A 25,352-nucleotide genomic window follows, 5' to 3' on the forward strand; every position below is an offset into this window, starting at 1 on the left:
ATGGGGGAAAAGTCCCCCAACTTCAGGAGGACGTGAGGCTGAAGGCCTGGGGGTCTGAGGGTCCCATTACCCCCAAGTAGAGGGGCTTCTATCCCCCTCACTATTCCTGTTTTAGCTGCAGATAAATCTCCCGGGAGGACAGCTGACAGGGAACGTCATCAGTCAGCACATTCCCAAACTCACACATCCCGATTCCCGAAACACCCAGCTCATCCCCTAGAACTCCCAACATAATTCTCTCGTGAGACGTTCACGTGGTGTCGAAGTTATCGGACGTTTGGAGTTCTGACTGGTCGTTTTTTTTGTACGACCTCCAATTCATTTTACCACTGACCTCTGACCTTTTCAACCAAAAGATGATAACAAATCAGTTTCTGACAATTACAAACTGGATAATGTAGCTAGTTTGTCATATATTGTAAAATATGTCATATCGTCAATATTAAGCAAACTAGCTAACTTAATTATTAGCAACGGTAGCAAGCATATCGAGAAAACTATCTAGCTAACTACCCAGTTACCACATTTGGTTTCTTGTAAGTTGTGGAAACATGTGTTTTTGTTTTTTGTTTTCACCTTGGTTGTGGGAACGAAGCAATACATTTCCTGACCGGTAAAATGTAAGGTTTTCTAAATGTTCTGAGAACAGAAGTAAGACTTTTACCTGTTCTGGGAACTTTCATTTTTAGTTTGCAGGAAGTTTCTAAGAATGTTTAACTCCGGTTCCTTGACCGTTTTCCAGGGAGGTTTTATTAACACTCTGAGAACAGAAATGATGAACGCTTTGAAAACGGAAATTATAGATTATTTGTAGGTTTTTGAATAAATTCCACACAATGTTTCAATAAGACTTTTAATAACACTGCTAGTTTATTTCATTTTTTACTCCACACACAGATAAGACACATGGAAATGAATTTCCTTAGGCATTAATCATGTGAACAATTTTCTTTTTTGTTATGACAAGGCATCAGTGAAATTTGAACCTAAGATCTTCCGTTCTCTATACATGAAATTAGTCCACTGCGCCGCATGTACACAGACAGCTGAATTCTGATCTTTTGCTCAATTATTGACAAAAGTACTGATCTGATTGGCCAAAAGACCAATTAGTGGAAAAAACTATCAGAATTAGGCAGCTTGTGTAAATGCAGCCCAGGATGGATCTAGCAAGCCATGTATTTTTTACTCCTACAAAGCTGTTAATTTTAGTCTATTCAAACAGACCCCATTTCAAAGGAAACAATCACTCATTAAGATCAGGTGTGGCCAATTAGTGGGCGTGGCCAACGCACCTGAACACACTCAACAAGAGAGAGGAAGAGATAGTTTTGTTGATGCTGAGAACGGAATGTTTTTAAATAACATTCTAACAACATTCTCTGAATATTACTAAAGATTTCTTGTGGTTTTTAATTTAAAGTTTTCTTAATGTTGTTGGAACAAATTGAGAACATGACTTTGATAGAACAATGAGGAAATATGTAGGAAACGCTATGCTGAAGTGCTGAAATTCAAATCAAATCAAATCATATTTGTCACGTGCACCGAATACAACAGGTGTAGTAGACCTTACAGTGAAATGCTTACTTACAGGCTCTAACCAATAGTGCACAAAAGATATTAGGTGAACAATAGGTAAGTAAAGAAATAAAACAACAGTAAAAAGACAGGCTACATACAGCAGCTAGACTATAAAAGTAGGGAGGCTACATACAGACACCGGTTAGTCAGGCTGATTGAGGTAGTATGTACATGAATGTATAGTTAAAGTGACTATGCATATATGATGAACAGAGAGTAGCAGTAGCGTAAAAGAGGGGTTGGCGGGTGGCGGGTGGCGGGTGGCGGGTGGCGGGACACAAAGCAGATAGCCCTGTTAGCCAATGTGCGGGAGAGCACTGGTAGGTCGGGCCAATTGAGGTAGTATGTACATGAATGTATAGTTAAAGTGGCTATGCATATAAGATAAACAGAGAGTAGCAGCAGCGTAAAAAGAGGGGTTGGGGGGGCACACAATGCAAATAGTCCGGGTAGCCATTTGATTACCTGTTCAGGAGTCTTATGGCTTGGAGCTAAAAACTGTTGGGAAGCCTTTTTGTCCTAGACTTGGCACTCCGGTACCGCTTGCCATGCGGTAGTATAGAGAACAGTTTATGACTGGGGTGGCTAGGGCCTTCCTCTGAAACCGCCTGGTGTAGAGGTCCTGGATGGCAGGCAGCTTGGCCCCCGTGATGTACTGGGCCGTCGTATGCATTACCCTCTGTAGTGCTTTGCGGTCAGAGGCCGAGCAATTACCGTACCAGGCAGTGATGCAACTAGTCAGGATGCTCTCGATGTTGCAGCTGTAGAACCTTTTGAGGATCTCAGGACCCATGCCAAATCTTTTTAGTTTCCTGAGGGGGAATAGGCTTTGTCGTGCTCTCTTCACGACTGCCTTGGTGTGTTTAGGCCATTCTAGTTTGTTGTTGATGTGTACACCAAGGAACTTGAAGCTCTCAACCTGCTCCACTACAGCTCCGTCGATGAGAATGGGGGCGTGCTCGGTCCTCCTTTTCCTGTAGTCCACAATCATCTTCTTAGTCTTGGTTAAGTTGAGGGATAGGTTGTTATTCTGGCACCACACGGCCAGGTCTCTGACCTCCTCCCTATAGGCTGTCTCATTGTTGTCGTTGATCAGGCCTACCACTGTTGTGTCGTCTGCAAACTTAATGATGGTGTTGGAGTCGTGCCTGGCCATGCAGTCATGGGTGAACAGGGAGTAAAGGAGGGGACTGAGCACGCACCCCTGTGGAGCTCCAGTGTTGAGGATCAGCGTGGCAGATGTGTTGCTACCTACCCTCACCACCTGGGGGCGGCCCATCAGGAAGTCCAGGATCCAGTTGCAGAGGGAGGTGTTTAGTCCCAGGATCCTTAGCTTAGTGATGAGCTTTGAGGGTACTATGGTGTTGAACGCTGAGCTGTAGTCAATGAATAGCGTCCTCACGTAAGTGTTCATTTTGTCCAGGTGGGAATGGGCAGTGTGGAGTGCAATAGAGATTGCATCATCTGTGGCTCCCACAGAAGAACATTCTTGGAACAATTTGAGAACATTATTCTAAATAGAACCATGAAGAAACCAATAGGAAACGTTATGCTGAAGAACTGAAATTCCCACAGAAGTTGTTTTTTTAACGTTCTCTGAACTATTTGAGAACATTCCCAATGTCAAACCAGTTGAATAACGTTCCAAAAACATTGCCAAAATGTAAATTAAATGTAACCATGATTGAACTTTTAGGAAATGTTCTGTTAAAATAATGAAATACCAAGAAAATACAGTTTTTTTGTTAAGTTTTTGAATGTGTGGAGAATGTTCCAAAGACAAGTAACTATTCGACACCATTCCCAGAAAGTTGTTGGAAGGTTCATGCAAAATAACCTCAGGACAACCACGCTCTGAGAAACACGTGGTTCTCAGAACAAAATGTGTTAGCTGGGTAAATGATTATTGGTTGAAGAATTGTTCTGATTTTAGAAGCACTTGAACTTGAATCATGTCGGACTGACGACTCCGAGCACGTGAATGCCTCATCATACCACCGACATCCCAAACCCACTCCAGCCTGATGGACATGAAATGTGAATGGGTTTGTACCCGATGAGTGTTGAAGAATAAAGGGCCATGCATCTACTAACCAATAGCTAGAAAGCCATGTAAGTTGATACCATACCATTAATACATGAATTAATGTATGCTGTGATACATATGACATGCTGCCGTACGTGGAGGACACATGACACACACTGACCAGGACTTTTACACCTGAAACAGCCCAGCAGAGCCCAGCCCAGCACAGTGCAGGCCTTGCATGGCATAAACCCATGTTGAATCAAATCTAAAACCAGTAGATCGCCCAATTCATTCCTTAACAGTGAGCTTGTCTATACCTGGCTGACAATTAGACCTGCATCAGTCCATTATTATCACCCCCAGATAATAGATGCCATTTAGCAGAAGCTTTTATTCAAAGCGACTTACAGGAATGTGTGCATTTTATGTGTGGCTGGTCCTGGGAAATAAACCCACTACGATGGTGTTACAAACATCCTGCTCTACCAACTGGTAGGAGGTGATGTCACAAATGTAGCCTTACCTCAGGAGAATTCTCAGGAATTAGAGAAGAAGAAAATAATGTTCAAGGAGGAGAAGAAGAGTTGAAAGTATTCCAGAAAGTGTCCCAGTGCCTACCCTCCTGTACACCCAAGAGACAGTGTAGGAGCTGGGCTACGGAAGCCTGGGTGGGTGGGAGCTGCTTAAGGGTCTACGAGGAGACTGATATTGTCTCTCAGATGCTCCCGGGGTCTATGTATAGACCAGTATAGAACGGGGGGGGGTTGAAGGGGGTAGTGTGAAGAGGACGGGAGGACAGAATAGTGGATAGAGAAAGATAATCACTTACCCCCCTTCCCTTCGCTCCCCGAGGACTGTGTTTCTCACCATAGTGAAGTGTCCAGTTCACCTGTTTATACCTTTAGAATAAACAAGTGGCTGTGTCCCCATATCACTCAGATCTCTGTCACACAACTGACCACATAGAGAGAGAGAGAGACAGAGACAGAGACAGAGACAGACAGAGAGGGAGAGAGAGAGAGAGAGAGAGAGAGAGAGAGAGAGAGCATACTGAAAGAGAGGGAGAAAGAGAGTGAGATAATGAGATATGGGTAGAGAGAGAGAGAAAGGGGGACAGAGTGAGACAGAGCTAGTGTCTAATCATCAATAGAGAATTTACTATGCATCCGACTTTAATGACCTATTTCAAAGCTAACCCTCAACCCTGTCCTCTAACCCCTGACCCATAAACCTAGCGCCAACTCTAAACCTGACTCAGATTTATGAGAATGTATGGCATAACTGAAGACCTATGACTGCAGGGACTGGATAGTAGCCCCATGATGGTGATCAGGTAGTGTGTGTGTTGGTGGGGTGGGGAGGGGGGGTAGTTCTTCTGATGTCTTTACTCTGATCACATTGTAAAAATTAGTGTTTAGAGTCCAGCACTCAGCACTCAACCAGATGACTGGAGATCAACAGGACTAAAAATAGGAGAGGCCCTCCTGGCAGTGTGTGTGTGTGTGTGCGCGCGCTCGTCCGAAGGCCTAATGTCAGGGGAGAGAGCTAAGTGCATTACCAGTTATCAACCAGTAGGAGTGTAGCCATTCTCGTGATAAAGATTAGCATTAGTGTTTTCTCCTCAGACACAACATACTTGATATTGCTTGGGTTACCACTCACCTGAGTCATGCGACAACAGCCATTTTGCTTTGCAGCAGAAGAACCCTGACACACAGCCCTCACTTCACCCTGGGATCAGATGAGGCTAAAGTTTGAGGCTAAAGATAGCGATCCAGCATGGGCTAGGTAGGGTTTCACAGCTCTGGGATGGTGACTGACAGAACATGGTCAAGGAATTTAGAACACAGTTTACAGGAACTGTCTTCAACATCGAGATGATAATAAAACACCCATGAAGGCAGCTAGCAACCTTCCCTTAGTGAAAGGGTTTGTTTGATTATATATTCATCCCTTAGAGAAAAAACCACACTATTTCACATGTGGAATATCACATGATTTCACATGAAATTTCACTTTTTTTTCACATGATAACGTGTTTTTGATCACGCTTTCACATGTGTAGTTACATGTTGTCACGAGGCTTCGCATGTTGTCACATGTTATCACATTAACGTCACGTAAGATCACGTGTGAGCACATGAACACGTGTTTTTGGAACACTTCACATGTGTTCACATGTGAAACTCATGTGGTTTTTCTGTAAGCGATCCATCATAACCCTATGATGAGACTGTGACTGAGCTCACTGTAATAACGAAGCAACATCACCACCTTGTGGATGACGGTAGGAGCTGTCCCAGATGATGATTATAATATAACTCCTACCTACCTCGTCTCTCTTACCCAGTCCTATTGGAGGTGGGCATGATGCTGGAGACATAGACAGACAGACAGACAGACAGACAGACAGACAGACAGACAGACAGACAGACGGCTGGAGAGTTTCACATCTGTTTTTTATTTCTCTGAACTACAGAACACCAACTGAACAGCTCAGCTCTCACATCAATCAGACAAAACCTCCCTGCTATCTCCTCCCTTCCTTTCCCTTCCCTTCCCCTCCCTTTCTTATCACAATAAGGAAGTGGAAAAGGCAAAGGAAAAACCACCAAACAAACACATCCTGATACAGAGTGTACTACTGTGCAATGCACTGACACATTTATATGAAGCAAGAAAGAAAAACACAGGCTATTTCATGATATTCATAATAATAATATACTCACAATATTCATGACAAAAATAACATGAAAAAGAAGAGGTTGGCACTGCGTGCTGGTAGCTTCATAGATGAGTACAGTCTTGTTCTCCTATACAGTCAGCTCTTTGGTTCAGATTCAGGCCTTCATGTGACCAACTGGATTTTGAACCCGGGTCTCCTGCACTCCCCGAGATTGTATTAGGCCCCTTAGCTAAAGTCACAATGGAAGCACACAGCAGGCATGTAGTCCATCCTTTTACAAGTCAGCATTAGCCTACAGTTTGTCTTAGGATGGATGTTCTAGCTTCTCTCCTCTCATCCATCTCTCCTCTCATCCATCTCTCCTCTCATCCATCTCTCCTCTCCTCGATCTCTCCTCTCATCCATCTCTCCTCTGCTCGATCTCTCTTTAGCACGTCCTCACTTTTATCTGTTTATCCTTCTTTATTTTCAACTTTATTCTGTCATTCCCAACGCATTCAATTTTGTTTTATTAAACTACATATCAAGACCCATTTTCTCTCCCTATCCATGTTTCTCTCTCTCTTTGTCTGACACTTTAGATCGCGTTATAAAATACTTATTTTACATTCATATTCATATATTCATACATATCAACTATATTCTATATCAACTATACATCAAATAATATTTTTTATCAGGTGAAGCAGAGGAGGTCAAATTATCAGAAGAAGGAATGGTGATGACAAGGCTGGTGTGAACCAAGAGCTACAATGGTGTCCAAACAGGAAGTCTATAAAATAAAGAATGTGATCAAGAAAACCCCAGACCAAAGACACTTCAAAGTATTCAAACAGGTGAGTAGTGGATAGACTTCTGATTTTCATTCTTAGGTAAATTATGCAATGCACAATACTAACATCTCTTTTGGACTGACAAAGACCAGTACCTTGTCAGTCCAAAACGTGAGAGCATAGTTGTCCTATGGTTATTTTGCATACAACATTCCCACAACATTCTCGGAATGGTGCAGGATAGTTGCTTGGCTTTGGAACATTCCGAGCAGATTTAAGGAACTTGACGAAATAACATAATTTTCTTGGTATTTCGTTACTTTAAATAAATGTTTTCTAAAAGTTGAAACATGGTTACATTTAGTGACACTTTTGGTAATGTTCTAGGAACGTTCTCCAACTGGGAATGTTTTCAAATAGTTCAGAGAATGTTTAGTAACAACGTTCTTCTGCAAGAATTTCAATATTTCAGAATAATGTTTCCTACAGGTTTCCTCATGGTTCTATTTAAAGTACTGTTCTCAGAACATTCAGAAAACGTTAAGAAACAATATTCTTCTGCGGGATGTTTAGTACTTCAGCATAACGTCGTCTGAAGGTTTGCTCATGGTTCTATTCAAAGTACTGTTCTCAGAACATTCAGAAAACGTTAAGAAACAATATTCTTCTGCGGGATGTTTAGTACTTCAGCATAACGTCGTCTGAAGGTTTGCTCATGGTTCTATTCAAAGTCATGTTCTCAGAACATTAAGAAAACGTTTGCTAAAAACCACAAGAAAACATAAATAACGTTTAAAAACGAATACATTCCGTTCTCAGCGTCAACTCTCTCTCTCCTCAGGTGTGTTAGCCGTGCCCGATAATTGGCCACACTTGAATAAATGTTTGTTTTCTTTGAAATGGGGTCTGTTTGTGTAGACTACAATGAACATGAGTTTATTTTAAACAAGTAATAAAAAACATGCTAGCTCCATCCTAGACTCATTTCATAGATAGAGAACAGAAGATCATAGGTTTGAATCTCACTGACGCCGTGCCACAATAAAAAAAAAATGCATGTGTTTGCGTGATTAATGCCTCAGCAAATACGTTTCCATTTGTCTTATCTGTGCTTGGAGTTCTTAACAAACTATTCTCGCAGTGTTATTGAAAGTCTTATTGAAACATTCAGTGAAAATGTTAAGGAAGTTATTCCATCATTTCGAAATAACCTTTACATTTTGTTTAAAACATTCACAACATTTAGATAATGTTCTCAAAACTTTATTTAATTACCTTCAAATAACCCATCATTTCTGTTCTAAGAACGATAACAAAACCTCCTCGGAAAACTTTCAGGGAACCAGAATAAAATGTTCTCAAAACCTCCCTGCAAACTTAAAGCGTAACTTCCCAGAACAGGCAAAATGTTTACTTCCGTTATCAGAATGTTTAAAAAACATTCAGTTTTACCGGTCTGGGTAACTTACGGCTTCATTCCCAGAACCAATGGTAAACCAAAAACGTACGTTCCCACAACTTCCAAGGAACCAAATTTGCAAGCTGGGATTTCTCCAGAGCCAGTCTATAGTGTGTTGACTTAGCTCATGGTGGATCCGGGGCGCCAGACGCTAGGTTGCAGACCCAGGTTAGAGGTGCTGAATTTGGGGCGAGGCACTCTGGAGGGCTGCGTGGAGGCGGGGCGAGGTGGGGTGTGGGCCAAATGGCTCAGATCAGGGGCACTCTTAAACTGACTGTTACCTTGTTGGGGGGCGTGGGCCTGGGAGGGGTAGGGGTTAGGGTCAGGGACATGGACGGAGGAGAAGCTCGGAAGCTGTGGGAGGGGGCCTGTGGGGGCTGGAGTAGGTGGGACCCACTGGGGCTGAGGTTGGTAGGGGGGGGTAGAGAGTGATTGGTAGCAGGAAGTGGCTTTTGGGGGAAGAGAAATGACATCAGACCTCCACATCGGTTCTCCTAGTGTGGTCGCTGATCGTGGGATGATGACAGTAGGGGCGGGGCCTGTGGGAGGTGGCGTGGAGAACCGTTTGACCTCATACACACGTGGCATCTTGTTTTGGCCCTGGGGAGTCCCGCCCCCGTAGCTGAAGAGGGAGGAGTTTAGCTGATAGGGCTGGTGACTCATGAAGTCCAGAGCCTTGATGCCTTGAGCCTTCTGACCCCCAGGGGCGGCTTTATGCCCCGCTGAACCCCCACCCTGTCCTACTACCCCCGCCCTCTGGCGCTGGGCTTGGGGAGGGCAGGAGGGGGAGAGGAGGGGGTTGTAGCTGATGGGAGGGGGGGCTCTGCAGCTGGAGGAGTATTTGAATTGAGAGGGGAGGGAGGGTGTGGGAGAGGGCTGGCGGGGGTGGTCGGGACTGGGTTGGGGTGAGGAGGGGGTCTCCACCACATAGCGATCCATCCTGCTCTGCCTACGGGCAAACAGCTGACCCCCCTTCCCTGCTAGCTGGGGTACCTGTGGAGGAGGCTGGGGTTTAGGGGCCACAGGAGGGGGCTTGGAGCCTCTCTGTGCCTGCATGAAGTTACAGGCCTCAGCCCCCAGCTTCAACCAGTCCTCTTCAGGGCCTGACTCACCTCCAGCCTCCCCACTAACTCCTCCACTAGGCCCCATGGGGCCTGGGCCTATCCTGGTCGGTGCATCCGGGTTTTGGAGCAGCTCCAGCAGGGCCGGGTTGGGAGACACGTCCTTCTTGTTCTCCACAGAAGGACGGAACATAGGCTTCTTGTTGCTGCGACGACGCGCCTCCGCGAGAATGCCTGTTCTGGAGGCGGGGACGGCGATACGCTGCTCACGGGATGACAAAGAATCAGAGGCAGGGGTCTGGGCAGTGGAGGGGGTCACCATGGCAGGGTTTGTCATAGAGACATAGGAGTTGAAGGTCAAGGGAGGAGGGGGTTGGGTCTGAGCAAGGGAGGGAATGTAAGGTGTGGCAGAGGATGGAGAGAAGGGTTGATTAGAAGAAGAAGGAGGAGAGAAGGGCTGGGCAGCCATGGCAGAGGATGGATAGACTGGGGCATGAGGAGGAGGAGGGGAGAAAGGTTGACTAGGAGTAGAGAAGTGTTGAATGGGGGCAGGAGGAGGAGAGAATGGTTGAGGAGCAGTCAAGGAGCAGCAGTCAGAAGAAGGAGAGAAGGTGGCAGTATGGACCGAGGGAGAAGAGAAAGGCTGAGAGGGAGTGCGGGTAGGAGAGGATGGAGGAGAGAGAACAAGAGGAGGAGGAGAGAGGATGGATTCAGTAGGTCTAGGGGGAATGTAGAGGGAGGTACTGGAGACCGCTCTCCTGGCCTCGGGCGCCCCTGAAGGGCGAGGGGGGGCGATGGTTACCATGGATACCGCAGCAGTGGGTTTGGAAACCATTGTCAAGCCAGGAGTGGGCTGGACGGGTCGGAAGATGACAGGGCTGGCGGGGGGGCGAGATGGGGCAAGGCCTGAGCTGAAGGGGCGTGCCGTGCGGTTATGGATTCCCCCAGGCGGGTTAGGGTTAGTGTTTAGGTCAGGCTGGGGGGGGATAGGGGTGTGAGAGGTGGAAGTCAGAACCACACTGGCCTGACTCATCCCTGCTGAGCCCCCATTGGACAAACTTGCAGTCAGGGAGGTGTTAGGGGCAGAGTTGTAGGTGACAGGAGTGGCCAATTTCCTTTGCTGCTCATACTGCTTTGTCTCTTTCCCCTGATAGGCTATGTAGTCCAGCCCGGGGCTCTGATAGGCTGGGGCATTCATCCCAGACCCCTGATTGAATGACATGTTCATCTCTGGGCTCTGATAGGCCAAGGAATCCAACCCTGAGCTCTGATTAGTTGGTGTTTGGGGCCTTGAGTTATAGGTGGAGGGGCAGGCAGAACTCCTCCTATCCAGCATGTCCAGGTATTCGCTGTCCCAGGTGGGGTCAAAGGTTCCAGCAAAGCCCTCTTCATCCACCTCTGAACCCGAGGGGAAGGAACTCCCTTCCTCCTCCTCTCCCTCCGTCTCTCCCCCAGTCTCATGACCCACCTCCCCCTCCATCTCTCCCCCAGTCTCAGCACCCACCTCCCCCTCCGCGCGGCCAAAACAGGTGAGGGTGAACTTCTTGGCACGCTGGCGTCTCTTCTTGAACATGAGAACTCCTTTAGAGTTGGAGTTTGGAGCGGCGGTGAGCAGGGAGGCGATGGAACGACATTTAGTACGAGCCTCTTTCACCTGCCTGTCTACCACACTCTCTCCTCTCTGCAGCTCTGGTAGACAGGGGGAGGGACAGGAGGAAGGGGGAGAAGTGGGGAAGAGAGAAAGAGAGAACAGAGGATTACATAAGTAACTGTAATGAATAAGAAAATTCTGGTTAGAAACATAAAAGCCTGTTTGGGAGTGATTGACAGCATCTGGAATGTCACTCAAATCCATGATGACACCATGATGGGTGACACCATCAGCCAGTGAGGGGTGGGCAGGGCTCAACCCTGACAGACAGGAGAGTGTGCTGGGGGCTCAAAGCTCTGATTTCCCCATACTCCCCAGTTGAGCAGCGCCCAGATAGTCTGTCTGTCTGTCTGTCTGTCTGTCTGTCTGTCTGTCTGTTTGTCGGTCTCCATATCAGTGTATGTATTTGGTGTATGAGATGGAGATATTTCAGCCGTTTTATAAATGAACTCAGCCCTCAGAAATACCCTCACACAAATACTGTTAGTATGACTAACAGCCACACACACACACACACACACACACACACACACACACACACACACACACACACACACACACACACACACACACACACACACCAGTGAAGGGATCAGGGGATTAGGTGAGGCGTCTATGAGGCTGGTGCATCTACTCAAACAGTGACAGGAATCACAGTCTAACTGAAACCTCACAGCTCATAACGCATCTACTGTATCTGAAGAGAGGAATCAGTCCAGGTTTCTCTTATCCAACCACAGATCAGACGACATCAGTCGACATCAGTAACATAAAAAATATACAGGGCAGGAGAGACACACAGCAGCCTTGACTGGCAGAAACACAAAGACAGAGTCGACCAGCAGCAACCAGCAATATTACCCAACCATCAATATTACCCACCATCAATATTACCCAACCATCAATATTACCCAACCATCAATATTACCCAACCATCAATATTACCCAACCATCAATATTACCCACCATCAATATTACCCAACCATCAATATTACCCACCATCAATATTACCCAACATCAATATTACCCAACATCAATATTACCCACCATCAATATTACCCAACCATCAATATTACCCACCATCAATATTACCCACCATCAATATTACCCAACCATCAATATTACCCACCATCAATATTACCCAACCATCAATATTACCCACCATCAATATTACCCACCATCAATATTACCCACCATCAATATTACCCACCATCAATATTACCCACCATCAATATTACCCAACCATCAATATTACCCACCATCAATATTACCCAACATCAATATTACCCACCATCAATATTACCCAACCATCAATATTACCCACCATCAATATTACCCACCATCAATATTACCCAACCATCAATATTACCCACCATCAATATTACCCACCATCAATATTACCCAACCATCAATATTACCCACCATCAATATTACCCAACATCAATATTACCCACCATCAATATTACCCAACCATCAATATTACCCACCATCAATATTACCCACCATCAATATTACCCAACCATCAATATTACCCACCATCAATATTACCCAACCATCAATATTACCCAACCATCAATATTACCCACCATCAATATTACCCACCATCAATATTACCCACCATCAATATTACCCACCATCAATATTACCCACCATCAATATTACCCAACCATCAATATTACCAACCATCAATATTACCCACCATCAATATTACCCACCATCAATATTACCCACCATCAATATTACCCAACATCAATATTACCCAACCATCAATATTACCCACCATCAATATTACCCAACCATCAATATTACCCAACCATCAATATTACCCAACCATCAATATTACCCACCATCAATATTACCCAACCATCAATATTACCCAACCATCAATATTACCCAACCATCAATATTACCCAACCATCAATATTACCCAACCATCAATATTACCCAACCATCAATATTACCCACCATCAATATTACCCACCATCAATATTACCCAACCAGCAATATTACCCACCATCAATATTACCCAACCATCAATATTACTCATTATCAATATTACCCACCATCAATATTACCCAACCATCAATATTACCCACCATCAATATTACCCACCATCAATATTACCCAACCATCAATATTACCCAACCATCAATATTACCCAACCATCAATATTACCCAACCATCAATATTACCCAACCATCAATATTACCCACCATCAATATTACCCACCATCAATATTACCCAACCATCAATATTACCCACCATCAATATTACCCAACCATCAATATTACCCACCATCAATATTACCCAACCATCAATATTACCCACCATCACCAAACAGATTTCATTTCTCACTAAAAACACCCAGAATCATCAGCAGAAAACACCTCCTGTCCAGTAACAGTATCTTACCACACCTTCAGCACCTCCAGTGTGTGTGTGTGTGTGTGTGTGTGTGTGTGTGTGTGTGTGTGTGTGTGTGTGTGTGTGACTTACCAGCGTAGATGGAGTGAATAACGGAGTGTTCATCAGGGTCCGAACCCGTTGAAGATGTGAAGTTCCTCATGTCTCCAAGTGTGTGTGTTCTCTAACCCTCACACACACATTCTCAGGTAGGTGGAAAATGACCAGTTGTATTCTAGGTAGGATAACAACTCTCTCTCGTATCTCTCTCTCCTCTCCTCTCTCTCCTTTCTTCCCATCCCCCCACTCTCCTCTTTTGTGTCACTCTCTCATTCTCTCTCTCTTCTTCTATCCCAAACCAACACATGATGTCATCCCCTATTCCTGTCTGTCTGACAGATGTCTGGGCACACACACACACACACACACACACACACACTGTCCATGGGGTTCTCCCCCGTCCTTCACCCACTCAGATCTGCAAAATATTTCCATACAACAACCTTGTACATGCTCCAGAGCTGTGTGTGTGTGTGTGTGTGTGTGTGTGTGTGTGTGTGTGTGTGTGTGTGTGTGTGTGTGTGTGTGTGTGTGTGTGTGTGTGTCTGTCTGTGTCTGTGTCTGTGTGTAGGTGTGTGTGAGTGTGTGCGTGCGTGTATGTGTGCGCGCATGCGTACGTATGTGTGTATGTGCGTGTGTGTGTGTGCGTGTGTGTGTGTGTGTGCGTGTGTGTGTGTGTGATGTGAGTAAGGCCAGTTCTCACTGTCACTATTGTCTCTCTGTCCAAGATGTAACCTTGCCTGAAACCTGAAGACTTGCATTAGCTCCTAAAGCTTATGCCAAGGCTTTAGCTCAGCAGGATAACATTGTGCCAGGGAGCACCATCAGCTGCTTTAGTTCAGAATGAGGTAGACAGCTGTGAGGAAAGTTACATCATTCATGAGTTAATAGATTCATGTAGTCATCTAAGCAGGTCAGATACCTATGTCTAGCTGCATGGGAAGAATGCCATTTTTGACATGGAGTTGAAACCTGATTTTCAAATAAATAGGGTATAATTGATCAGGTTTGCTGCCCCCCCCCCCCCCCCCCCCCCCCCACCCCCACACCCCCTCCCCCATCCCCTCTCCTCCCATCAGCCATGGCATATTCAGCTGTGGGGATCACTAAATGTGAGGTCAGTTGTGTCCGTGTGTCCGTCAAGGCCAGAGGGGAATGCTAGCTGTCCCATCATAAATCTTCTGGATGAGACCAGGGCTTAGAATACTGACAGGAGAGACAGAAATAGGAGAGGGACGCTTTGATTCATGAGATAGACAGCAACAGGAAATATCCCCCTCTCTCAAATCAAATCAAACTTTATTTGCCACATGCGCTGAATACAACAAGTGTAGACTTTCCCGTGAAATGCTTTACTTACAAGCCTTTAACCAGACACATTTACTCCCATACACTCACAGACACTCACAGACAATCCCACAGGCGTTGCAGAGCAGCTGAAGAGTTCACATGTAGGCTGTAGTGTGTATAGTGTGCAGGGTATCTGGTAAAGTGTACTCACTGGCTTGCCGGGCCTTTTCCTTGTACGTAGCAGACAGTTCATCACTGAGTGGGGTCAGCTGGGAGCCCACCATGGGAACCATCTGAGAGCTGGAGCCCAGCATCATGGCTCCTCTAGCCCGCTCTGGAGACACCAGGGGTGAGCAGGCCAGAACCACACCCCCCCCTGCCTCCTGGAACCCACTGTCTCCCTCCACCTCTCCTCCCACCACCGGCTCCCCCTGCGCATGGTGTAGGACGGGCCGGGCTGGGTGGGTCCACTCTGGCCGGGCCTGCGGGGGTTGGGGTTGGGGTTGGTAGACTACCTCCCTGCGTGGTACTCCAGGTTGAAACCCCCCTGTTCCTGATCCCGTTGGTTGCTCCCACTGTTGGATCCCCCCATTTCCCAGTGTGGGTAGTTGCTCCCAGGTCCCCTGCAGGGAAACGCCCCCATCTGGAGCGCTCTCATACCTTGAGAGAGAGAGAGAGAGAGAGAGAGAGAGAGAGAGAGAGAGAGAGAGAGAGAGAGAGAGAGAGAGAGAGAGAGAGAGAGAGAGATTGGGCAGGTCATGGTGATGTCATCGTACAAACCAACAAGGTTGGGGATGATTCTGTTTTGTTTTTGTCTCATACCCGCTTATCTCCGAAGTCTCCTCCTCCTCCTGCTGGCGACCGGGAGAGTGCGCATCCGGAGGAGTGTGTCGCTGGCGGCGGTGTGTGTGTGTGTCCGCATCGCTGTCCGTCTCTCCATAATAGGCCTCACTGTCAGGGGGGGAGGTGAGGGTGAAGCAGGCAGGCCCGTCTGTGTGTGTGGCTGTGTGTATCTGACCCGGCAGGACCACAGAGTGGAACCCAGACCTGGAGGCAGAAAGAGAACGAGATAGCCAGGCTGTGTGTGTGTCTGCGTTGCTTATTCTACGGTCTACTTGTATAGGTCTAGTGTATGTGTACAGTGTATCCCCTATATGCATTTAGCAGTGGGCGGGTCTAAATCGTGGCCGCCACTGAAAAACCCTCCTCCGCCACTACTGAGATGGAATAAGAAAAAAAACGGTTTGGATGGGGGGAGGTGGGGGGGTAATTTGCCGGATGGAGAAACGGTTTGGATGGGGGGAGGTGGGGGGGTAATTTGCCGGATGGAGAAACGGTTTGGATGGGGGGAGGTGGGGGGGTAATTTGCCGGATGGAGAAACGTTTTGGATGGGGGGAGGTGGGGGGGTAATTTGCCGGATGGAGAAACGGTTTGGATGGGGGGAGGTGGGGGGGTAATTTGCCGGATGGAGAAACGGTTTGGATGGGGGGAGGTGGGGGGGTAATTTGCCGGATGGAGAAACGGTTTGGATGGGGGGAGGTGGGGGGGTAATTTGCCGGATGGTGAAATGTTTTGGATGGGGGGAGGTGGGGGGGGTAATTTGCCGGATGGAGAAACGGTTTGGATGGGGGGAGGTGGGGGGGTAATTTGCCGGATGGTGAAATGTTTTGGATGGGGGGAGGTGGGGGGGTAATTTGCCGGATGGTGAAATGTTTTGGATGGGGGGAGGTGGGGGGGTAATTTGCCGGATGGTGAAATGTTTTGGATGGGGGGAGGTGGGGGGGTAATTTGCCGGATGGTGAAATGTTTTGGATGGGGGGAGGTGGGGGGGTAATTTGCCGGATGGTGAAATGTTTTGGATGGGGGGAGGTGGGGGGGTAATTTGCCGGATGGTGAAATGTTTTGGATGGGGGGAGGTGGGGGGGTAATTTGCCGGATGGTGAAATGTTTTGGATGGGGGGAGGTGGGGTGGTAATTTGCCGGATGGTGAAATGTTTTGGATGGGGGGAGGTGGGGGGGTAATTTGCCGGATGGTGAAATGTTTTGGATGGGGGGAGGTGGGGGGGTAATTTGCCGGATGGTGAAATGTTTTGGATGGGGGGAGGTGGGGGGGTAATTTGCCGGATGGTGAAATGTTTTGGATGGGGGGAGGTGGGGGGGTAATTTGCCGGATGGTGAAATGTTTTGGATGGGGGGAGGTGGGGGGGTAATTTGCCGGATGGTGAAATGTTTTGGATGGGGGGAGGTGGGGGGGTAATTTGCCGGATGGTGAAATGTTTTGGATGGGGGGAGGTGGGGGGGTAATTTGCCGGATGGTGAAATGTTTTGGATGGGGGGAGGTGGGGGGGTAATTTGCCGGATGGTGAAATGTTTTGGATGGGGGGAGGTGGGGGGGTAATTTGCCGGATGGTGAAATGTTTTGGATGGGGGGAGGTGGGGGGGTAATTTGCCGGATGGTGAAATGTTTTGGATGGGGGGAGGTGGGGGGTAATTTGCCGGATGGTGAAATGTTTTCAGTGTAAACTAAAAAGACTAAAACCAAATGTAAAGTACGTAGAAATTATAATGGAGAAACTAACAATCACTAAAAACTAGAGTCAGGGAGAATCAAACATTGTAAAAATGTCATGGCTTTGGGCCTCCATTGATTTTGTTTTAATGTTTGATTTACTCAGATAACATAAGAACAAGGCATAAGACATGGCAAAATGTGTAGGATTGCAGGACATTGTGTAGAATTGCACTGGTGTGTATGTCTGTATGATCTGACCTCTTGACCCTAAGGTTGAGTCTATGTCTGTATGATCTGACCTCTTGACCCTGAGGTTGAGTCTATGTCTGTATGCTCTGACCTCTTGACCCTGAGGTTGAGAGTGTGTCGATGGGAGTCGATGAGCATCATCGCCTGAGCGTGGTTGAGCTCTGCACAGACATGGTCGCCGATGGCAACCAACTCATCCTCCTCCCTCAGGTCGGCCCGGCACGCCTTACTGCGCCGTCGCACCTGCAACACACAACACACACATTAACACACACACACACACAGCCTCAATGGAACATCATGGAATCCCAGACCCCTTCAGTCCCCTGAGAGGTGGGGAGCAGTGTCATAGAGCCACTAGGGGGAGACAAAAGCTGAACACTTCTGAGGTTTAAATGTTTTACATTTTAGTCATTTAACAGACACTTATCCAGAGCAACGTACAGTTGGTGCATTCATCTCAAGATAGCGAGGTGGGACAACAACATATCACAGTCGTAGGAAGTACATTTTCCCTCAATAAAGGAGCTATCAGCAAAGTCAGTGCCAGTAGGGAAAGACCTGCACAAGTTTCTATTTATGTTATGAGGACATCATCTCTCCGGGTCTATGGAGGGGAGGGGGGAGTCTGAAGGGCGGTACAAACTAGGCAATGATGTCATGAAGTTATCCATCACTGAATAGGGTGGAGGGGTGGAAGCAAAGCCCTATACATAAATGGATCTGTCAGAAAGCATGAGATATAGGTGGGATAGAGAGAGAGAGAGAGAGAGAGAGAGAGAGAGAGAGAGAGAGAGGGGGGTGGGGGGTGAATAGATATAAAGGGGGAGAGAGAGGGGAGGGGTGGAGAGAAAGGGAGAGAGTAAGAGAGAAATAGGCAGGATGGAGAGAGAGGGTGCAGATATATACAGGTGGAGAGAGAAAGAGAGAGCGTGAGGGAAAGAAAGAAAGAACAGTGGACAGATGACACATAGCAGAATCATTTCTGCTATGGGGGGAGGGGGGGCTATTAGACAGCTGCCTCCCCCCATACACACAGTGGGCAGAGGGCATGCCTCACATTCACCATGTGTTGCCCACACACCCCGAAATAAACCCCAGCTGGAGAACCAGCCACATTCCTATACAAACCCACAGTCGGAGCAGCTAACCAGGGATATCACCTTTTACACACTTTATATGGTGAGTAATATGTACCTGTTAGGCCAAATTAGCCTGGTTAGCATTAGCATGTACATTACCCGCCGCTTTTCCCTCTACCGGTCGGCACCAGAGACTGTGTGTGTGATTATGTGGAGGGCAGACATGCCTCAGATAAGCCCAGCTGGGAGTAGAGGTCCACAGGATTAGAATAGCTCATTTAAGAGGAGCTGGAGCAGGCCATGGAAAAATGGCCTCTCTCTCACACACACACACACACACACACACACACGGTCTTCTACAACTAACCTTGTGGGGACACACAATTCAGTCCCATTCAAAATGCTATTTTTCCTAACCCCTAACCCTAACCCTAAACCTTACCCTAACCTATGCCCTTACCCAAGTCCTAACCCTAACATTACGAATAGAAGAGAATATAATAAAATAGACTAGAATCGAATAGAAGAGAATAAAAGAGAATAGAATAGAAGAGACTAGAATAGAAGAGGATAGAAGAGCATAGAAGAGAAGAGAAGAGAAGAGAAGAGAAGAGGATATAATAGAATAGAAGAGAACAGAAGAGAATAGAATAGAAGAGAATAGAAGAGAAGAGGATATAATAGAAGAGAATAGAATAGAAGAGACTAGAATAGAATAGAAGAGAATAGAAGAGAAGAGGATATAATAGAAGAGAATAGAATAGAAGAGACTAGAATAGAATAGAAGAGAAGAGAAGAGAATAGAATAAAAGCAAATAGAAGAGGATAGAGTAGAAGAGAAAATAATATAATAGAATATAATAGAAGAGAATAGAAGAGAAGTGAAGAGAAGAGAATATAATAGAAGAGAATAGAATGGAAGAGACTAGAATAGAAGAGAAGAGAAGAGAATAGAATAAAAGCAAATAGAAGAGGATAGAGTAGAAGAGAAAATAATATAATAGAATATAATAGAAGAGAATAGAAGAGAAGTGAAGAGAAGAGAATATAATAGAAGAGAATAGAATAGAATAGAAGAGGATATAATAGAAGAGACTAGAATAGAATAGAAGAGAATAGAAGAGAGAAGGGGATATAATAGAAGAGAATAGAATAGAAGAGAATAGAAGAGAGAAGAGGATATAATAGAAGAGAATAGAATAGAAGAGACTAGAATATAATAGAAGAGAATAGAAGAGAAGAGGATAGAGTAGAAGAGAATAGAATAAAAGAAAATAGAAGAGAATAGAATCAAAGAGACTAGAGTAGAAGAGAATATAATAGAAGAGAAGAAAATAGAAGAAAATAGAAGAGAAGAGGATAGAGTAGAAGAGAATAGAATAAAAGAGAATAGAAGATAAGAGAATAGAAGAGAATATTTAAAAAAATAGAAAATAATAAAAGAGAATAGAATAGAAGATAATAGAATAGAATATAAGATAATATAATAAAAGAGAATATAGGAAAATATAATAAAAGAGAAGAGGATAGAGTAGAAGATAATAGAATAGAATAAAAGAGACTAGAATAGAAGAGAATATAATAGAAGAGAAGTGGATAGAGTAAAAGAGAATAGAATAGAAGAGAGTATAATAGAAGATAATAGAATAGAAGAGAATAGGATAGGATAGAGTAGAAGATAAAATAATAGAAGAGAGGAGAATAGAATGGAAGAGAAGAGAATAGATTAGAATAGAAGAAAATAGAAGATAATATAATCGAAGAGAATAGAAGAAAATCTAATATAGTAGGAAAGAATAGAATAGAATAGAGAAAATATAATATAGTAGAAGAGAATAGAATAGAATAGCACACATGCGACAGGCTGGTAGTTCAGTGTCAGCTGCAGAGCAGTTTAGGGGTTAAAAGGTTCACGGGTATCTCGGCAATAATATAATATATGCCATTTAGCCGATGCTTTTTTGCAAAGCGACTTACAGAGAAATGTAATGTCAAATAAAATGTTTTATGTGTAAGTGGTCCCGGGAATCAAGCCCACTACCCTGGTGTCTTAAGCACAAGCAACTGAGCTACAAGGATAATCTCGATGCCAACAACATTGATCCATCAGCCTTGAGATTTGGAGCTGTGAATGATCCATTTCTCTAACCCAGTACTAACATCTAAGCCAATTTGAGAGAGGTCACATTTTTATTTTACCTTCATTTAACTAGGCAAGTCAGTTAAGAACAAATTGTGATTTACGATGATGGCCAACCCCTGCCAAACTCTAAGGCTGTGCACCGCCTTATGGGAATTCCAATCAAGGCCAGCTGTGATACAGAGTGGAATCGAACCAGGGACTGTAGTGACTCCTCTAGCACTGAGATACAGTGTCTTAGACCGCTGTGCCACGCAGGAGCCCTACATGCAGCCCAGATTTCTACAATATCTTTTCTGATTAGATTAAATGCATTCTGCCATGTCAACACCAACGTGTCTCTGTGAGTGTGTGTGTCCACTTAGAGAGCATGCCGTCAATTCCTCTGCTCTTAGAGTGGTTTTATCTTGTCTTAATGGTATACTACACTGAGAGAGATAACATACTGTAATAATTCCTATCACACACACACACATTAAACACAGAGCTGAAACACACATGAACACCAAGAAGCATACAACATGGAGAGAACACACCACCATTTATATACAACAGCTGTTCCTGCAATTGTTACTCTACGATCTGCCCATACCCCACTCTATATTACACACACACACACACGCACACGCACACGCACACGCACACACGCACACATGCACACATGCACACACACACACACACACACACACACACACACACACACACACATGCACACACACACACACGTTGTACCTTGGCCACCTGTAGTGGTGTTTTCTGCTCTACTCCTCCTTGCAGTCTGAAGCCCCATGGAGCCCCTCCTGAGAGAGTGACCACCACCTCCTCTGCTACCATCACTACTCAGTAACACACATACACGCTGAATCACACTGCACACGGAGTGTATGTCTCTCTGCTTCTTCCAACTGCTCTGTGTGTGTGTATGTCTCACTGGTCTGACATGCTTCCTCTGTGACCCCGCCCACTTACTCCACCCAGAGAGAGGGGGGTTTGAGAGGGAAGGGGGTAAAGCGAGAGAGAGAGAGAGAGAGAGAGAGAAAGAGATGGGGAGGGGGACTGGTTTCCATCTGCTAATAGTGAAATGCTGTGTCGGCTGGAAGGGGGCAGGAGAGTGTGTGTGTGTGTTTTATATCCACCACACGTGTCATGACACTCTGCAGCTCCAGCCAAGGATGCTGATAGATCCTCCCAAAATAACCCTCTGGCCCCCTCGCACACTGTCCTGACCACCAATCCAGCCCTCTCCAAGGCTTTGTCTCAAACTGCCACAAGAGGAGAAGGGAGAGGAGAGGGAGGGGGAGAGGGAGGGGGAGAGGGATAGGATAGGGGGGATAGGAGGGAAAGAGGGAGTGGGAGAGGAGAGGAGAGGAGAGGAGAGGAGAAGAGAGGTGGCTAGGAGAGTTGGGGAGAGGTTTGGAAGAGGGAATGGGAAAGGAGGGGAGAGGAGAGGAGCAGGAGGGGGAGAGGAAGATGATAGGGAGAGGGAGAGGAGAAGGAGGGGGAGAGGGAGGGGGAGAGGGAAAGGGAGAAGGAGGGGGAGAGGGAGAGGGAGAGGGAGAGGAGAGGAGAGGAGAGGAGAGGAGAGGAGAGGAGAGGAGAGGAGAGGAGAGGAGAGGAGAGGAGAGGAGAGGGAGGGGAGGGGAGGGGAGGGGAGGGGAGGGGAGGGGAGAGGGAGAAGGAGAAGAGAGGGGGAGGGAGGGATATTTTTAAGAGGATATGCCTACTTATTGTGATTCACATTCACAGAGTGAGCTAACACCACCCTGTCACAGCGGGTCATTATTGCTATTAGACTGCTTCCATGATAACACCAGAGAGTTGTATCGTCTACTAACGGTGCTTTTCCAATGAGACTTTTCCAGACAGTGTTTTATGTTGATGTGTAAGCTCCAGTGTTACTGTTTTTCCATCAGGAGTTTGACATTAAAGACTTGGGGTGAGCAGAATCAACAACCTCTGCATTATGAAAGACTGTTGCTTTGTGAGGTGTTAAAGTTCACAGTTAGTCATTGTTGTGTAAATGAAAGGTTAAATGTATTCAGGGTCTTGCCTTGGCACGACCCACGGCCATGGCCCAGCGAGACATGGGTGCCGGTCCGTGTAGATAAAACAGAAAAATCTGAGCCTTTTGGATAAAACACTGGGATAAATCCTCAATGGAAATGCAACACGTGATACCAGCTTTGGTAATGCAGTGCTGTTCATATTTATTACTGTCCCGTCCGAAACCCACAAGTGTTCTATTATTTCATGATGGAATCACATTTTCAGTTGGATTGTACAATATCTAGAATACTACACACTTTTTGGTCTGAAATAATAATAGTTCTGTATTTTCTGTTTGACATGAATTGCTTGTCTCTGTTTAAGTCTACCCGAGCAGCAATTCAAATCTATTGCGACAGTAAGACTTCAGTGTCCTCACACAGCTTCTCTTCCTCCGTCAGGCTCGTTCCTGACCTCCACAAGCTACAACACGTTTGATTTTACAGTAAAAACCGGGGGAAAGTCTAAAAGAAACTCCTCAAAGTTGATGAGCAACAAATTTCTCTGTGGTCAAAGCGCTTCGACGTTTCTCCAGCCGTCCTCCTGTGCAGTTCTACTAGTAATGTGACAGAGGGCAGTGTAGGTCAGACGAGGAGTCGGTTGTTGAGCACTGCCATTCCTGCAGTCACACCTCCACCAGGGTGCTTGTCACATTTGGTCCTCAGCTGATGTCCAGCTCACTCAACCTGCACCATGTCTTGAGTCTGCCTGTGAGGCAGTGGTGTAAAGTACTTAAGTTAAAATACTTGAAAGTACTAATTAAATCTGTAAACAGCCCATCCAACTACCTCATCCCCATACTGTTATTTATTTGGCTCCTTTGCACCCCAGTACCGCTACTTGCACACTGATCTTCTGCACATCAATCACCCCAATGTTTTTGCCATACTGTAATTATTTCACCACTATGGCCTATTTATCGCCTCACCTCCCTTATCCTACCTCATTTGCACACATTGTATATAGACTTTCTCTATTGTGTTATTGACTGTATGTTTGTTCATTCCATGTGTAACTCTGTGTTGTTGTTTGTGTCGCACTGCTTTGCTTTATCTTGGCCAGGTCGCAGTTGTAAATGAGAACTTGTTCTCAACTAGCCTACCTGGTTAAATAAAGGTGAAATAAAAAATAAAATAAAATAAAATAGTTGAGATAATTGAGGTAATATGTACACTACCATTCAAAAGTTTGGGGTCACTTAGAAATGTCCTTGTTTTTGAAAGAAAAGCTATTTTTTTTGTCCATGAATTTAAAATAACATCAAATTGATTAGAAGTACAGTGTAGACATTGTTAATGTTGTAAATGACTATTGTAGCTGAAATTCTCATTTTTATGGGAATATCTACATAGGCGTACAGAGGCCCATTATCAGCAAACATCACTCCTGTGTTCCAATGGCACGTTGTGTTAGCTAATCCAAGTTTATCATTTTAAAAAGGCTAATTGATCATTAGAAAACCCTTTTGCAATTATGTTAGCACAGCTGAAAACTGTGGTCCTGATTAAAGAAGCAATAAAACTGTCCTTCTTTAGACTTGAGTATCTGAAGCATCAGCATTTGTGGGTCCAACTACAGGCTCAAAATGTCCAGAAACAAAGCACTTTCTTCTGAAACTCGTCAGTCAATTCTTGCTCTGAGAAATGAAGGCTATTCCATGCGAGAAATTCCCAAGAAACTGAATATCTCATACAACTCGGTGTACTACTCCCTTCACAGAACAGCGCAAACTCTCTCACCAGAATAGAAAGAGGAGTGGGAGGCCGCAGTGCACAACTGAGCTAGAGGACAAGTACATTAGTGCACAACAGTTTTCAGCTGTGCTAACATAATTGCAAAAGGGTTTTCTAATGATCAACTAGCCTTTTAAAATGATAAACTTGGATTAGCTAACACAACGTGCCATTTGAACACAATAGTTAAGGTTGCTGATAATGGGCCTCATTGGGACTGAGCTCCCTGCCATCCAAGACCTTCTATGTCAGGCGGTGTGACAGAAAGCCTGAAAATCATTAAAGACTCCAACCACCCAAGCCATAAACTGTTCTCTCTGCTTCCGCATGACAAGCTGTACCAGTACATCAAGTCTGACACCAACAGGCTCCTGAAAAGCTTCTATCCCCATGCCATAAGACTGCTAAATATTTAACTATATAGCTAACAAAATGGCTGCGCAGACTGTCTGAGTTGACCCTTGTATTTTATTCTTGTTCTCTATAAACTCTCAAAGGGCCCTACACACTTACACACACTAACACGCATACAAACACTCCATCATTTGCTCACACACACACATAATATGTACGAAAATGTATACGGACTCCAC

At 45.4% G+C, this 25,352-nt stretch overlaps 2 protein-coding genes across 4 annotated transcripts in view; both read right to left on the reverse strand.

Annotated features, from left to right (window-relative positions):
* Positions 1–4,294, reverse strand: part of LOC110491361 (uncharacterized) — a 9,306-nt gene extending 5,012 nt beyond the window's left edge. Inside the window, exon 1 of the mRNA XM_090201678.1 lies at positions 4,137–4,294. The gene's annotated coding sequence lies outside the window, so the exon portion shown is untranslated. The remainder of the gene's footprint in view (positions 1–4,136) is intronic.
* A 1,761-nt stretch (positions 4,295–6,055) lies between these two features.
* Positions 6,056–21,942, reverse strand: LOC110491363 (synaptopodin 2-like protein). Of its 3 annotated transcripts, none has more exons than XM_036946158.2 (5): positions 21,713–21,942; positions 17,850–18,001; positions 15,819–16,043; positions 15,208–15,656; positions 6,056–11,281 (listed from the first exon to the last, which is right to left on the reverse strand). In XM_036946158.2, exons 1-5 carry the CDS (start codon positions 21,812–21,814, stop codon positions 8,652–8,654), a joined length of 3,558 nt encoding a protein of 1,185 aa, XP_036802053.2. In that variant the 5' UTR covers positions 21,815–21,942; the 3' UTR covers positions 6,056–8,651. The 3 variants fall into 3 exon arrangements, with proteins under 3 accessions (XP_036802053.2, XP_090058024.1, XP_090058025.1); XM_090201898.1 differs by having other exon boundaries at positions 17,809–18,001; positions 21,713–21,892; XM_090201899.1 differs by lacking the exons at positions 15,208–15,656; positions 15,819–16,043; positions 17,850–18,001; positions 21,713–21,942 and adding an exon at positions 13,740–14,002.
* Between the last annotated feature and the right edge of the window lie 3,410 nt (positions 21,943–25,352).

The sequence above is a fragment of the Oncorhynchus mykiss genome, chromosome 16, assembly GCF_057628025.1.
Source record: "Oncorhynchus mykiss isolate SJ-2025 chromosome 16, ASM5762802v1, whole genome shotgun sequence".
NCBI lineage: Eukaryota > Metazoa > Chordata > Actinopteri > Salmoniformes > Salmonidae > Oncorhynchus > Oncorhynchus mykiss.